This window comes from Zalophus californianus, chromosome 9 (genome assembly GCF_009762305.2).
Source record: "Zalophus californianus isolate mZalCal1 chromosome 9, mZalCal1.pri.v2, whole genome shotgun sequence".
Classification (NCBI taxonomy): domain Eukaryota; kingdom Metazoa; phylum Chordata; class Mammalia; order Carnivora; family Otariidae; genus Zalophus; species Zalophus californianus.
The window spans coordinates 11,701,447-11,718,278 of NC_045603.1; the positions used below are offsets into that span (position 1 = coordinate 11,701,447).

General features: G+C 48.2%; 2 protein-coding genes across 2 annotated transcripts in view; both read left to right on the top strand.

Annotated features, from left to right (window-relative positions):
* Positions 1-11,029: 11,029 nt before the first annotated feature.
* On the top strand, positions 11,030-14,627 carry LOC113922427 (translation initiation factor IF-2-like). The gene is made up of 3 exons (XM_027594321.2): positions 11,030-11,152; positions 11,360-11,521; positions 11,637-14,627. The coding sequence occupies exons 1-3, from the start codon at positions 11,030-11,032 to the stop codon at positions 12,765-12,767; spliced, it is 1,416 nt and encodes a 471-aa protein (XP_027450122.2). The 3' UTR covers positions 12,768-14,627.
* The window catches only part of MYH9 (myosin heavy chain 9), a 90,503-nt gene continuing 85,148 nt past the window's right edge, over positions 11,478-16,832 (top strand). The window contains exon 1 of the mRNA XM_027592045.2: positions 11,478-11,697. The gene's annotated coding sequence lies outside the window, so the exon portion shown is untranslated. The remainder of the gene's footprint in view (positions 11,698-16,832) is intronic.

Genomic DNA, 16,832 nt, shown 5'->3' on the forward strand with positions numbered 1-16,832 from the left:
CTACTGTCAAAAAACCAGAAAAATGTCACCTATTTTCCTGTTGTACGTATCTCCTTTGTTGACAGTATATTTCTTTTTAATTAAGGAAAAAGATACCAGGAAATAACCAGTGTTTCGAGGACGTGGAGAAACTGAAGCCCTTGTGCACTGTTGGTGGGAAGGTCAGGTGGTACAGCCATTGTGGAAAACAGTAGAGTGAGTCCTAAAAATAAAGAAATAAATAAAAATAGAATCACCATGCGATCAAACAATTCTACTGCTGAGTATATACTCCCCAAAGAATTCAAAACAGAAGAGAGATTTGTATAGCCGTGTTTATAGTGGTATTATTCACGGTAGCTAAAATGCAGAAGCAACCCAAGTGTCCATCAATGAATGAATGGATAAGCAAAATGTGGTGTATACATAGATGGGATATAATTCAGCATTAATAAAGAAGGAAATTCTAACACCTGCTACAGCATGGATGAATCTTGAGGACTTCATGCTCAGTGAGATAAGCCAGACACAAAAAGACAAATACTATGTGATTTGAGGGGACCTAGGGGAGGCAAAGTCAGACAGACAGAAGGTGGAATGGTTGTTTTCCAGGAGTTACTATTCAATGGGTGGGAGTCTGAGTTTGGCAAGATAAAACGAGTTTTGGAGATGGATGGTGGACTCAAAAACGGTTAGGGTGGTAAATTTCATGTATGTATCATATGACAATAAAAATAAATTTAAAATAATAGACCCAACATCAGGATGAGGCTGGGGTGGGAGATAGGGATTTGGAAGTCATTCCCATGGAGATAATATCTCAAAGTGGGGCAGTGGGTTAGAAGCCCAGGAGAGAGGGCACCAACTGAGAAGGGGGAGAGGAGGTGAGCTGAAGTTCCACAGATGTGGGCTGCTTCCAGGCTCTGCCCCTTGGTAGATGTGTGAATTCTTGAATTTGGCAAACCGCTCAACTTCCCTGAGACTGTGCTTCCTCCTCTGTAAAACGGGGATGATATTTGTATCTACCCTCACAGCGATTGTGAGGGCTAACTGAGATAATGCTTAGATAGAGCATTTAGCTGAGTGCCCGCTACTCGGTAAAACAATAAATGTGAGCCTCTGGTGGAGGTGCTATTGAAAACACCAAACAAGGGGCACCTGGGCGGCTCGGTCAGTGGAGCGTCTGACTCTTGATCTTAGCTCAGGTCTTGATCTCAGGGTCATGAATTCAAGTCCCCGTGTTGGGCTCCAGGCCAGGCTGCAGTGCCCAGCTGGCTCAGTCAGTAGAGCATGCGACCCTCGATCTCAGGGTTGTGATTTCGAGCCCCATGTTGGGTGTTGAGATTACATAAATAAATAATTTTTTGAAGATTTTATTTATTTGTTTGACAGAGAGAGAGCACAAGCAGGGGGAGAGGCAGGCAGGGGGGGAAGCAGGCTCCCTGCTGAGCAAGGAGCCCGATGCGGAACTCGATCCCACCACCCCGGGATCATGACCTGAGCCGAAGGCAGACGCTTAACCGACTGAGCCACCCAGGCGTCCCGTAAATAAATAATTCTTAAAAAAAAATAATTATAAAAAAACCAAAAAACACTGAACAATAGGTACAACACAGGTACCAGCTAACTGGAAGAAACACTGTCTTTAATAAACAGATGCAGCCCACACCTGTGCATTCCAGCAGAGTGTCCACTCTGGCCATGGAGCTGGGGCGAAATCGTGGAAGGGAGAACAAGGAAGGTGATCTGTCCCTCTGGGAAGTTTCTAGAAAGTCTGTGTTGGTGGGAGGGGATGCTGATTAGTTTCAAATGCCGTCTAGGAAGGCCAGAGCTGGGTGAGGCATTCAGCTTGCTGACCTCTGAGGAGCAGTTTAGAGAGAAGAGGCGCTGGAGGTGAGTGAGAGCAAGGTGAGGGATCTGAGGGCCTGATGCAGACCACTCATGCTCTGGAGAAATCTGTGAAGAGAGGGAGGGGAAAACGTAGGATGTATCCATCACTTGAGTACCACACAGAGTATTTTCACTGCCCTAAGAATCTTCCGTGCTGTCTATTGATCCCTCCCTACCCCAGCCCCGGGCAACCACGGATCTGTTTATTGTCTTCACAGTTTTGTCTTTTCCAGAATGTCATGCAGTTGAAATCTCACAGAATGTAGCCTTTTCAGACTGGCTTCTTTCAATTAGTGATATGCATTTACGTTTCCTCCATGTCTTTTCTTTTTTTTTTTTTTAATTAATTTATTTATTTGAGAGAGAGAATGAGAGAGAGAGAGAGTACATGAGAGGGGGGAAGGTCAGAGGGAGAAGCAGACTCCCTGCCAAGCAGGGAGCCTGATGCGGGACTTGATCCTAGGACTCCAGGATCATGACCTGAGCCGAAGGCAGTCGCTTAACCAACTGAGCCACCCAGGCGCCCTCCTCCATGTCTTTTCATGGCTTGAGAGCTCGTTTCTTTTTAGTGATGAGTAATATTCCCTCGTCGGGATGTACCATAGTCTATTTTCCTGTTCACCTACATCTTGGTTATTTTCAGGTTTTGGCAATTATGAATAAAGCTGCTGTAAACATCTGTGTGCAGGTTTTTGTGTGGATGTAAGTTTTCAACTCCTTTGGGTAAATGCCAAGGAGCGCAATTGCTGGATCGTATGGTAAGAGTATGTTTAGTTTTGTCGAAACTGCCAAAAGCTGTCTTCCAAAGTAGCTTTGCATTCCCGCCAGCAATCAGTGAGCGTTCCTGTTGCTCCACATGTTTGCCAGCATTTGGTGTTTTTGAGTGTTTGGATTTTGGCCATTCTAACAGGTGTGTAGTAGTACCTCATTTTAACCTGCATTGCTCTGATGACATGGTGGCATTTTTCATATATTTGTTTGCCATCTGTGTTTCTTCTTTGGTGAGGTGACTGTTAAGGTCTTGGCCCATTCTTTAATCTTGTCATTCTATTATTGTTGAGCTTTAAGGGTTCTTTGTATATTTTAGGTAACAGTCCATTTTCTGGTATTTATTTATTTATTTATTTATGATTTTATTTATTTGAGAGACAGAGAGACAGAGATAGTGAGAGAGAGCACAGGCGGGGAGGTGAGGGAGAAGTAGGCTCCCTGCTGAGCAGGGAGCCCCACTCGGGGCTCGATCCCAGGACCCTGGAATCATAACCTGACCCAAAGGCAGACGCTTCACTGACTGAGCCACTCAGGCACCTCTCTGGTTTGTTTTTAAGTCAGGGAAATCCAAAGTATGTTTATAGGTGGGTGAGCTCCCAAGATGTTGCAGAGAAAAATAATTAGCAGGAATACAAAACCGTATATAGAGTATCATTCAAATCATAATTCTTTCTTTAGGTTATTTGTAACTTTTAATTTTGTATAATTAAAAAATTTATAGAGGGGGGCCTCGGTGGCTCAGTCGGTGAAGCGTCTGCCTCTTGATCTCAGCTTAGGTCTTAATCTCAGGGTTGTGAGTTCAAGTCCTGACTTAAGCGCCACTCTGGGCATGGAGCTTACTTAAAAAAAGAAAGAAAAAGAATTAAAAAAACTTACAGAACATTGCAAAAATAGTACGAAGGACTCTCAAACTCTTTATCCATCTTTACCAATTATTTATATTTTGCTCCAATTTTATTTTATTACTTTCATTGAAGTATAATTTACAGTCAGCAGAGCACACAAGTCTTAAGTGCACAAATCAATAAATTTTACATGTGTAGACCTGGAGTAACCACCCACCAGATCAAGATATAGAACATTCCAGTACTCCAGAAGGCTCCCGTGGGCCCCTCCCATTTACAAACTCTCTTCAGAGCGAAACTCCTTTCTGGCTTCTGTCACCAGAGACTGATTTTGCCTGTTTTAGAACTTCACATAAATGGACTCATATGGTAGCTACTTTTTTTTTTTTTGTATCTAAACTCTTACTCAACAGTATGTCTGTGAGATTCATTCATTAAAAACAACAAAACAGGGGCGCCTGGGTGGCTCAGATGGTTAAGCATCTGCCTTCAGCTCAGGTCATGATCCCAGGGTCCTGGGATCGAGCCCCGCATCGGGCTCCCTGCTCGGTGGGAAGCCTGCTTCTCCCTCCCCCACTCCCCCTGCTTGTGTTCCCTCTCTCGCTGTGTCTCTGTCAAATAAGTAAATAAAATCTTAAAAAATAAATAAATAAATAAATAAATAAAGAGGGGGAGAGGGAGGCTGGCTGGTTCAGCTGGTAGAGCCTGTGACTCCCGGTCTCAGGGCTGTGAGTTCAAGCCCCGCGTTGGGCATGGAGCCTACTTAAAAATAAATAAATATATAGTAAGTAAATAAAGTATACAATTCAGGGGCACCTGGGTGGCTCAGTCAGTTCAGCATCCAACTCCAGGTTTCGGCTCAGGTCATGACCTCAGGGTTCTGGGATAGAGCCCTGTGTTGGGCTCTGTGCTCAGTGTAGAGTCTGTTGGAGATGATCTCCCTCACCCTCTGTTCCCCCACTGCTCGCTCTCTCTGTCTAAAAAAAAAAAAAAAAAGCAAAAAACCCCAGCTCTTTATTTTTTTAAAGATTTTATTTATTTGTTTGAGACACAGAGATATAGAGAGAGGGCATGAACAGGGAGAGAGGCAGAGGGAGAGGGAGAGGCAGGCTCCCCACTGAGCAGGGAGCCCGATGCGGGGCTTGATCCCAGGACCCTGGGATCATGACCTGAGCCAAAGGCAGATGCTTAACCATCTGAGCCACCCAGGCACCCCAAACCCCAACTCTTTAAAGTATACAATTCAGTAGGTCTTTAGCATAGTCACAGAGTGTGCAACCATCACCACAATCCAATTTCGGAACATTTTCATTGCCTCAAAAAAACAAAGAAAACAAACCAAAACAAACAAAATGCGTCGAGAAACCCAACCCTCCTAGCCATTAGCAGTAACTTCTCATCTCTTCCTCTCCCCAGCTTTTGGCAACCACTGATCTGTCTTCTGTCTCTATAGATTTACCTATCCTGGACATTTCATATACCTGAAATTATACAATATGCGCTCTTTTGTGACTGGCTGCTTTCACTCAGCATAGTGTATTTGGGGCTTATCCGTGTTGTAGCAGGTGTCAGAACTTCGTTCCTTTTTATAGCTGACTAATATTCCATTGTATGAAGACGCCACATTTTGTTAATTTATTCATCAGTTCACGGGCATTTACATCTTCGTATTTTTTTTTAAGATTTTATTTATTTGTCAGAGAGAGAGAGAGCACACAAGCAGGGGGAGAAGCAGGCTCCCCACTGAGCAGGAAGCCTGACATGGGACTCAACCCCAGGATCCCGGGATTGTGACTTGAGCCGAAGGTAGGTGCTTAACCGACTGAGCCACCCAGGTTCCCCACATTTTCATATTTCTTTACATGCTAACTCTACTTTGTTCTTTTTCCTTTCTGTTAGTCCATTGTATGAACATACTCCATATATTCTTTTTATCATTGAATACTTTTCTCCTTCTGGTTTTTGGCTATTTTAAGCTGCTATGAACATTTTTTTTTAAGATTATTTATTTATTTATTTGTCGGAAAGAGGGAGAGAGAGAGAGCACAAGCAGGGGGAATGGCAGAGGGAGAGGGAGAAGCAGGCTCCTCACAAAGTAGGGAGCCCAATGTGGGGCTTGATCCCAGGACCTTGAGATCATGACCTCAGCTGAAGGCAGATGCTTAACTGACTGAGCCACCCAGGCGCCCCTGCTATGAACATTTTTGTATATACCTGGTTGGGCCTAAGCACTCACTTCTGTTGGGTATATACTTAAGAGTGGACTTGCTGGCTCATAGGGTACACATGTATATTCAACCTTAGTAGACATGACCGAACACTTTCCCAAAGTGATTGTAGAAACTTACACTCACTCCCACAAGCCATTTATGAGAGTTCCAGTAGCTCCCATTCTTGCCAACATTTCGTATCATACTTTTAATCATGCTGGTTGAGGATAGTGCTATCTCATTGTGGTTTTAATTTGCATTCTGTGATAACTAATGGTGTTTAGCACCTTTTTATTGCTTCCTGGGTAATTAGATACCCTCTTTTATAAGTGCCCATATACAAATCTTTACCCATTAAAAAAAAATTGGGTTGTCTGTCTTCTCTTTTTTATTTATTTATTTTTTAAGTAAACTCTATCCCCAGTGTGGGGCTTGAACTCACAACCCCAAGATCAAGAGTCACATGTTCTACCAAGTGAGCCCACCAGGCACCTCATCTTTTTCTTTTTTTTTTTTTTAAGATTTTATTTATTTATTTGACAGGAAGAGAGAGAGCACAAGTAGGCAGAGCAGCAGGCAGAGAGAGAGGGAGAAGCAGGCTCTCTGCTGAGCAGAGAATGTGATGGGGGGCTCGATCCCAGGATCCAGGGATCATCACCTGAGCCGAAGGCAGACACTTAACTGACTGAGCCACCCAGGTACCCATGTCTTTTTCTTAACATAGATGTTCTTGATAAATTCGGAATACAGGTCCTTTGATATATACGTATTGTGATTATTTTCTCCCAGTCTGTGGTTTGATTTTTCACTCTTATTTATTTATTTAATTTTTAAAAAAGATTTTATTTATTTGACAGAGAGAGAGAAAGCATGAGCAGGGGGAGCAGCAGGCAGAGGGAGAAGGAGAAGCAGGCTCCCCCACAGAGCAGGGAGCCCAATGTGGGGCTCAATCCCAGGACCCCAGGATCATGACCTGAACCGACGGCCGTCGCTTAACCAACTCAGTCACCCAGGCACCCCAATTTTTCACTCTCTTAAATGTGTCTTTTGATGAACAGAAGTTCTTAATTTTAATTAAGTTGAATTTCACAGTCTTGTCTTTTCTTTTTTTTTAGATTTTATTTATTCATTTGAGACACAGAGATACAGAGAGAGAGAGAGAGAGAGAGAGAGAAAGCATGAGCAGGGAGAGAGGCAGAGGGAGAGGGAGAAGCAGGCTCCCCTCTGAGCCAGGAGCCCGACGTGGGGCTCAATCCCAGGACCCTGGGATCATGACCTGAGCCGAAGGCAGACGCTTAACCATCTGAGCCACCCAGGTGCCCCTCACAGTCTTTTCTTATTGTTTATACTTTTTGTGTCTTAGGAAATTTTTGCCTATTTCAAGGTCATGGAGAAATTCTCCCACGCTTACTTCTAGAAGTTTTGTTGTCTGCTTTTCATATTTAGGACTCTGATCCATCCTGAACTATTTCCATAAATGGTGTGAGAGTAGGGGGGAAGATTCATGGTTCCACATGTAGACATGCAACTGACCTAGCACCATTTATTAAAAAGACCATCTTGGGGCACCTGGGTGGCTCAGATGGTTAGGCATCTGCGTTCGGCTCAGGTCATGATCCCAGAGTCCTGGGATGGAGCCCCATGTTGGGCTTCCAGCTCAGCAGGGAGCCTGCTTCTCCCTCTCCCTATGTCTCTCCACCAGCTCATGCTCTCTCTCTCTCTCTCTGTATCTCTGTGTCTCAAATGAATAAAATCTTAAAAAAAAAAAGACCATCTTTTCTTCACTGATTTCAGTGGCACCTTTGTAATGTATCAGGTGACCATGTATATATGTGGACCTCTCAATTTTTTTTTTAAGATTTTATTTATTTATTTGACAGAGACAGTGAGAGAGGGAACACAAGCAGGGGGAGCGGGAGAGGGAGAAGCAGGCTTCCTGCTGAGCAGGGAGCCCGATGCAGAGCTCGATCCCAGGACCCTGGGATCATGACCTGAGCTGAAGGCAGACGCTTAACTGACTGAGCCACCCAGGCGCCCCTGGACCTCTCAATTTTATTCAGTATGTATGGGTGTGTCTACAGATTTGAAGGAAACAGCAAGGTTTGTTAATAGATGCGATATTGTGGTGGTAAGTTTACGGGTGATTTGAATTTTCTCTCTTTTTAGTATTTTCTATAACAACCATAATATTATTTTAATTCTCAGACAAAATAGATGAAATATTTTCCTAAAATTTTTCAAGAGTAGACACTATCAAGGATACAGATTCTTGGTTCTTGGGAGATACAGGAGGGGTTACCAGGGTTTCCAGAGTTGGGGAAGCATCTAGGCTAGTGGATGGGGAGGAGAGAATTGAGGGCCTGGCCAAAAGAGGCCTTCCATCTTCTTAGCAACCTCTGTTCCCTGGACAGGGTGGAGCCAGGAGGCTGGAGATATGAGGAAAGTGGAAATGAACATTATCAATAATGCTCTATGGTAAGTGCATGCTACTTAGCAGTTTATTGATTTTATTTTTTTAGAGAGGGAGGTTGGGAGGGGCAGAGGGAGAGGGAGAGAGCGAATCTTAAGCAGGCTCCACAGCAAGCATGGAGCCTGATGCGGGGCTCAGTCTCACGACCCTGAGATCATGACCTGAGCTGAAATCTAGAGTCAGATGCTTCATCACTCAGGTACCCCTACTTAGCAGTTTAGAGAACAACTGGAGGTCCAGGTCTCCTGTGTTCTTTTCAACAGTCCTTGGGGCTAAGAAAGACCCAGTGATTATACCCATTTTACAGATAAGGAAATGGATGCTGAGTCCTGCTCAAGTAGTTACTAAGGACCATTTTATGCCAGGCCTTGTGTTAGTTCCAGGTCCATAGAGACAAATAAGGCACAACCCCTATGTGTCCTCAGGCAGCACCCAGCCTGGGCAGAGGAAACAGCCAGGGGATGGAGGATTAAAATCTAGTGTGCAGTGAGAGAGATAAGGGAAAGGTGATGTGATTGTACAAAGGACCAGCACCTAACTGGCCTGCAGGGTCAGGGAAGACGTTTTAGAAGAGGTGACATCAAAGTGAGTAATTTTCTTCTACTTTTGATCAAATTAAGCAAGTGATATTTGTGTTAGAAATACAGATAAGCAAAAGAAAAAAAAGTCACAATCCTTCTACCAAGACATAAACCTTATTTACACTTCAATATAATCCTTTTTAAACTTCATTTTCTGTCTCTCTGAGACATACACACATGCACACACACACACACACACACACACACACACACACACCCCAGATAGACACACAACACTGCACAAAAATAAATGAAATCCTGCTATAATAGCATTCTATAATTTGCTTTTCTTTACTTAGTATATTTTAAATCGCAAATACAAATCTAAATAAAATTTTAGTGACTTTTTGGGTATTTCTGAAACATGGGTGTTTCAACATTTATTCAATCAATCACTTATACAATTATTTCTAAGATTTAGTGACTCTAAATAATGTTGAAAAGAGTACCTTTTAAAACACTCTCTGTGCACTATTTTTTTTTTTTAAGATTTTATGTATTTATTTGATAGAGGGAGAGAAACAGCGAGAGAGGGAACACAAGCAGGCGGAGTGGGAGAGGGAGAAGCAGGCTTCCCGCGTAACAGGCAGAGCAGGGAGCCCGATGTGCGGCTCGATCCCAGGACCCTGGGATCATGACCTGAGCTGAAGGCAGACGCTCAACGACTGAGCCACCCAGGCGCCCCTGTGCACTTTTCTAATTATTTTTTTATGGTGAATTCTCAGAGAGAGTTGATCAATTTACTTTCCTACCTGTATCTCTAAACCTGGCCAACACTGGGCATTTTTATTCTGTTATTAATTTTTTAAAAAAAAATTATTTATTTATTTTGACACAAAGAGAGATAGCGACAGCAGGAACACAAGCAGGGGGCGTGGGGGCGCCTGGGTGGCTCAGTCGGTTGAGCGTCTGTCTTCGGCTCGTGTCGTGATCCCGGGATCCTGGGATCGGTTCCGCATCGGGCTTCTTACTCAGCGGGGAGCCTGCTTCTCCCTCTGCCTGCCGCTCCCCCTGCTTGTGCTCTTTCTCTCTCTGGCAATTAAAATAAATAAAAAAATCTTAAAAAAAACCCACCACCAACAAGCAGGGGGTGTGGGAGAGGGAGAAGCAGGCTTCCCGCTGAGCAGGGAGCCTGATGTGGGGCGATATCCCAGGACCCTGGGATCATGACCTGAGCCCAAGGCAGACACTTAATGGCTGAGCCACCCAGGCGCCCCTATTAATTTTTTTTAATTTGTTAGGTGACAAATGGCATCTCGTGATATCTTATTTGCATTTCTTTGCGTTTCTAATGACTAATTTTTTTTCCCATAACTATTAGCCATTTATGTTTCTTCTTTTTTGTCTGTTCCTTTTCTGGGCCATTTTTATTTTGGAGTGCTTGGGGTTTTTCTTAATGACTGAGAAGAACTCTTTGTATATTGTTGGTAGTAATTCTTAGGGTTGCAATTTTTTTTTCCCCAGTGCTCTTTTGCTTTTACATCATACATTTTTTCCTGAATTTATAGTTTAGTCATGATAGTATGAACATTCCAAAAGGAAAGTGTCATGAGAAATTTGCCCTCCTAGATATAAAGTGTATTATAAAGCTACCATCATTAAAGTATTTTGGAAATAGCACAGGAACACACAGAAGGGTCAATGGATACAACTCAGAAGCAGGTCTGAGCACATATAAGTTGGAAAGGTGATGAATAAGGAAGGAATGGACAACTGCCTATTGGGGAAATTGTATTAGATTTCTCCCTCACTCCACAACCAAACTAAATTCCAGATGGATTAAAAGAGAAGTGTAAAACGTTTTTTTTTAATTAAAAGCAATTTTTTTTAGTAGGCTCTCCGTCCAAACTGGGGCTTGAACTCAACCCCTAGATCAAGAGTCTCATGCTCTACGGACTGAGCCAGCCAGGCATCCCTAAAAAATTTTTTTTAAATAAAAAAAGTTTTTATCCTTGTGTAGCGGGAAGTAATCAAAAAGGGTGACTCTGCCCATCCGAAAAGAACACCCAAGAAACACTGGTAACAAATATCTGAAGGGAAGTGTGCGAATTAATCCCGTGCAGGTGAAGAGCCTTGGAAGTGCACCACAGGAGCCCGTCTGAGGAAAGGTCTGGAAGCTGGAAGACCGCGGCGCGCCCATTCTAAAGAGAGGGTCAGGAATCGAACTCAGGGCGCCCGCACCGGATCTGGGGCTGAGTCCATGCCCGCCCCCGCAGGCCATCATAATTATGTAAAATAGCACTTTTCCCATATATGGTACTTAATATCTGCTCTTCTGGTAGGATGACATGGGACCGGGAAAACAGCTCGAGGGGCGGGGTGTCAGAGACCCAGACCTTCCCAGCCCGTTCCCGCCCGGCCTCGCCCGGCCTCGGCAATGCACCAAAATCCTGGCCCGAGCCCTCTGTTAGCCTCCTCCTCCTCCTCCTGATTGGACTCTCTCTGTGTCAATCCTCCCCCTGGAACCTGGCTGTTCGTCGGGCCCGCCCTACGGGGGCGTGGCTCCCGCCTAGGAAGCGCAGAGGAAGGTGGAGCGTGTGGAGGTGGGGGCGGGGGGGAGGATGAATACCCACCCCGCTGGACCCAGAGGCTCCGCCCGCCCCCTTCCCACAGGCCAAGGTGTCTGTCGATCAAGAGCGGGGACGGGCTGGAGTGGGCGAGGCGGTCCGGGTGGGCGGTGTCGTCCCTCCAGGCTCCGCCCCCGAGCCGGCGCCGGGCTGGAATAGGCGGGCGGCTGCAAGGGCGGGGCGGGAAGGCCGCGAGGAGCTGAGCTGGGTGCGGTGAGGCGCGCAGATCACCGCGGTTCCCTGGCAGGGCACGGAAGGCTGAGCGAGACTGACCTGCTGCAGCTCCCGCCTCGCGCGCTCGCCCCACCCCGCCGTCCCCCGAGCGTTCGAGAAAGCCCTCTCGGGAGAAGCAGCGCCCGTTCCCCGGCGCAGATCCAGGTTCAGGTGAGCGAGCCCCACCGGCCGGTCCCGCCCCGGGCGGGGGCGGTGGCGACGGGACGCGCGGCGTCTGGGGCGAGCGGCCCGACTTGTGGTTCTCGGCCTCGGCGCGGCCGGCGACCGGCGCGGGCGGGCGCGAACGCCGCGGGGCGGGCCCGGGGCATCGCATCCTTCCGGGAGGGGCCGGGGGAACCCCCTGCGCGACGCTCGGGGAGGGCGCCGCTGGAGGCGAGGCCTCGGGAGCAGGCGAAGGCTTCGGGGTCGGCGCTCCCCGGAAACCCTCCGCCCTTCCCCCTGCCCGGCGCATTTCCCCGGCGGGGCACCGGGAGCCTCGACCTCCCCCTGCTGCCGGGGCACGCGCCCCGCCCTCGCCTCGCCAAGTGCCCAAGTTGGGCAAACTTTTTAACCCCTTCCGGGGAGCCGCTGTCCCTGGGACCCAACCGAGTGAGCGTGAGGTGGGGAGCTCGGGGCAGCGGCTCCTTTGGAAGTTTCCAGGCGTTTTCGCGTGGGTAACGGGCAGGCGGGGACCGTTTGGCAGCTGTCAGGGCGTCCGCCTGAGTCAGAATCGGACGGTCCTGCTGCAGACATTGCGCTCGGCTCAGTTTCCGCCCTCCGCTCGCGACTTCCTCATTCGCCCGGCTGCGATCGGCTGGGCGGAGGAGGGGGACGGGGCGAGGTGCAGTGGGTGCGTGGGGAACCGGGACCCGGAGAGTGCCGGGCGAGGCAGGAAGGAGGCACTCCCCCCACCCCCGACAGCCCCTCAGCCGTTGACTTCTGACTTCCGCTACCCGGGGGAGGAAGGCCCAGGAATGCCCGCAGCCATCTGCGCGGGCCGGAGCGCACCTGATTCCACCGCACCTGGGGGCCGCCCCACGCCGGCGGGGGCAGGGAGCTGGGCCCTGCGCCTTCAGGACCAGGCCTGCGCCGTTGCATCGTCCGGTTGGGCCAGATCCGGGGTTGTTACCCTGCCTCCCCCGCTTCTCTGTGCCGGGGAGCCTCACTCCGTCCTGTCCTGGGGCCACGTCCGGGGCAGGACTGCACCCCCTTATCCCTGCAGGGAGCCCAGTCGTTTATAACAACGCAGTACCCTCCAGGACACGGTTGCCGGCTGCCTTGAGGCGGGGGCACGGTGAGGGCCCGGCTGCTGTCTGTAGCCCCACCCAGCCGGTGTGGGGAGTAGGGTTCCCGGGAAGTCCCAGGTCCTGGCAGGTCCTGGAGACCGGCGGCCTCTCTCCGCTGGGCATTTGAGAGGCCCAACAACTCCTCGGTTCACTGCATCCTTTTCTGGGTTTAAGAGGATTTCAAAGTAACTGTTGAGTAACTGTTGAAGGGGAAGAGAGCCTTAGCTCTTTCCTGCAACAGTGTGGCCATTTTTGACACCACTGAGACCTACCTGATAACCTCACCTGGAGGTTTAGTCCCCTTTTGGTAAGGAAGGAGGCAGCTTTAAGCCCTGTTTAGACAATCACTCGATTAAAATAGTCAATTTATATACAAGGCTGCGAGGTGCAGGGGGAGGGTACATAGATGTGTAATTGAGCAAATATTTAACTGCTCTGTGCCAGGGATTCTGCCAGGTGGTGGTGGTGGGGGGGTGTGAGGTTGAGTAAGACCTGGCCCCAGCCCTCGGGCACTTGGGGAATGCTGAGACAAATCTGCAGATGATCTACTGTGAGGCCAAGATGACATGGTGCTCAGAAAGGTCCGGTGAGTCATGGAGACTGGAGAAAAGCAGCCAGCCCACTCTGCCGAGATCCCAGAGGCCTCTGCCCTCCAGGAGTTCCCAGTCGTCTCCCCCCGCCCCCCTTCCAGGGGGGGAAATAGTGTCTGAATGATTGAAATACAAAGGCAGCCTGTGAGGAGTATCCCAAGCACCAGAGATGAGAAATTCCGAAAGGGGCCACTACTTCTGTCTGGAGCAAGGGGGGACCTGGAGGGAAGCTGCCTCAGAAGGAGGGGCACACTACAGGTCTGGGAAACTGAGGCTAGCCTTCAGTGTTGGAAAATGAAGCCTCATTTAGTGCATAACTGAGCAATCAAGAGATTGTGTCGTGCAACTTGAGTCACTGTGCCCCCCACTTGGCTGCGGGGGACCCCGAAGAGCTCTACTTTTCACACTCAGCAGGCCCCAGCAGTGCCTGTGGGCAGATCCAGGTGCCTGGATTGGCAGGCTCTGTGCAGGGAAGGGCAGCTCCGCTCCAGAGGTGCATTCCTTGGGGCTGCTTTGCCTGAAGGGCACAGGAGGATAGAGGGAAGAGAGGATCAGGGTCCCGGCTCTCTGGTTTTTAACATTTTAAAAAAATTTTTAAATCTTTGAACCTAAGCGGTTGGAGATGGGACAACTTCCCTCTTGCAGGATGAAGGACGCATGTTAATCACAGGCTGCCTTTTGCCTATTCTTGCTCCAGAAAAAACAAAACGAGGATCTGTTAGCTTTTGAGAAGGAGAAAAGCACACTCAGAAAATGCGGCATTGTTGTGTAGCCTGCTAGGGTATTGCTAGAAACCAGGCTCGCTGTGCTTTCTTCACTTCCTCTTCTCTAATCCTTCAATAAAGTACTTAAGACAGCCCTTACCAGCTTGACATCTTTATTTCAAAAGGAGGGGAGGGGTTGGCTGTTGTTTTCCTCTGAGCCTGGCCTTACCCTTCCCTTGAAGGGGGAGAAAGAAACCCAAAGCAAAGGAGAAAAAAAAAAAATCCGTGCCTTGACAGCTTCCTCCCAAGCATCATGTTCCAAAAATATTTAGAATAACAAAATCTGTGTGTCGTCTTAATTAAACAAACGTCCTAATTTGCTGAGCATAAAACAGCATCTCTGCCCGCAGGGGCAGGAAGTGCATTTTCCCTTTGTGCAGCCCCAGAGAGTCACTGCCTCTCGGCCTTAACCCTTGATGTGCTGAACTCCTGGGCTCAAGTCCTCTGGTGACAACGGAATGGAGCCCTGGCTGCCTGCTGGGAAGTGGTGGTGCTCCTGTGACTTCCAGAATGCCATTCTTAGAGCTGGGAAGAGTGGGGTCGTGAGCCTTGGAGCTAGGCAGAGTTTGAATCCTGACCCTGCCACTTAATTAGCTTTATGACCTTAGGCAGGTCACATCACCTCCCGGAGCCACAGGGCCCTCCTCTGTAATGTGGGAATGAGTACCTGCCCTGAAGGGTTAGAGGTGAGAACTAAAAGAAGGAAGGTGTGTAAAGGGCCTGATATACAGTGGCTATGTCAGTTTTTAAGAAAATGTGTGAATGGCAGGTGAGGAAACTGGGAAGGGAAGGGTAGGTGGTGGTCCCAGCTCCTGCACAGTGCTCATCCTGCTTTCTCAAAAGGGGTGTTTGTGTGTGTGCATGAGTGTGTAGAGTGCTTGTGGACTGTAAGGCCCAGGTGGGTGGCGGGGGGGGGGGGGTGGGGAGGCGTCCGCTGATGCTTTTGGATGCACTCAGTGATGAGCTAGTGCTGAGTAGCCTTGTTTCAGGGCTCTGGCCCAGGCAGAAGGTGTGCAGACTGCGGTTTTAATTCTAAAACCTGGTTTCCTGTGATCCAGGAGGTCTAGGGTAGAGCCAGAGGGGTGACATGGAAAGAGCACAGGACTCGAGGGTCTGGAGACCTGGCTTCTGGCTCTGGTTGGGGGAAAATTTTAATTTCGATAGAAAGGGCCCCGTCACCCTACAGAGACGTCATGCCCACCCGTTAAATACAAGAGTGCCTGGGAAACTGGATACTACAGTGATTTTAATTTCTCCGAGATGCCCCAGTGGTGAAGGCATGCCCTACACTGATGGGAGTGTAAGTTAAAGGAAGTTTGGCAGTGTCTGCCAGAGCATAGTCCCTCTGCCTAATTTCTAGGAATTCAACCCATAGATAAACTCAGATAATGCGAGAGGAAGTGTCTGAGGATATTCTTTACAGCATTGTCATAGAAGAAGACAGGAAAGAAGCAAACTGCCCACCCAAAGGGTCAGATAAATCATGGCACAGCTCTACAGTGGGGATCCTGCAGTGTAACCCTTAGAAAAATGAGGCCGATCTGTAAGTCCTCATATGGCGTGCTCTGCAAGATATGGTGCCAATGGAAAACACTAGGTGTGAAGTAGGATATATGGTGCTCCCCTTTTTTGTAAAACAGGGTATGTCGCCTGGACTCTGCATGGAAAGATACTGAGATGCTGGTAATTGTGGTTGTCTCCGGGAAGGGAGGGGGGCCCAGGAAGCAGGAGTGGGGGTGAGCATTACTCTTCACTACATGGCCTTTTCAGGTTTATTACTTGTCCAAATCAGGGGGTCTTCTGGCCAGTGTTGTAGGTTTCAACTTCAAAATGCATTGCTTTCGATTCCCAATTTCATATTGAGTGCCTTTTGTGTGCAAGGAAGGGTCTTAAAAATGGCCTGACTTGCTCTCATGGCTGGAACATTTTGGGTCCTGTTTTCTTCCCCGTGACATCATATTGCCAGAGTAAATCCTTATTATTATTTTTCTTAAAGATTTTATTTATTTATTTGACGGAGACACAGCGAGAGAGGGAACACAAGCAGGGGGAGCGGGAAAGGGAGAAGCGGACCTCCTGCGGAGCAGGGAGCCCGATGTGGGACTCCATCCCAGGACCCTGGGATCATGACCTGAGCTGAAGGCAGACGCTTAACGACCGAGCCACCCAGGCGCCCCCAGAGTAACTCCTTAAACAAATGCCTATTCTGATCCACTCCCTTATATTCTAGGAAATGATAGATGATTGCTTTTTCTTTGCTGTATGAAAAGGAAGCCTGCAGTGTGTGTCTGGAAAGTATTTCGGGATGCCGTTTTGCCAGGCTTCCCACAATTCCCCTGGCTCCAAATCATATGCTGTTCTTTCCTGGGGAGCCCACTCTGACCATAGGGCTAAACCGGACCTTTATTCACTTGAATTCTCTTTTTGAAACTCGGGGTCCCTGCAGCCACTAGCGTGCCCCTTTCCCCTCTGTCCCTAGTTGCCCCTCAGACTCTGGCCTTTGGTTTTTAATGTATTAATAACAGTGGAAAAGCCCACATTCTTGAAAAAATGTGCTGAAAAGGGTGTTTTGAATTGGAGGGCCCTGATGGCCTTCTCAAGAAAGACCGTCTTAGCTTTGGATGCTCTGAGTCCTGGAGAAGCTGCTACCTCTGCTCACCACTGAG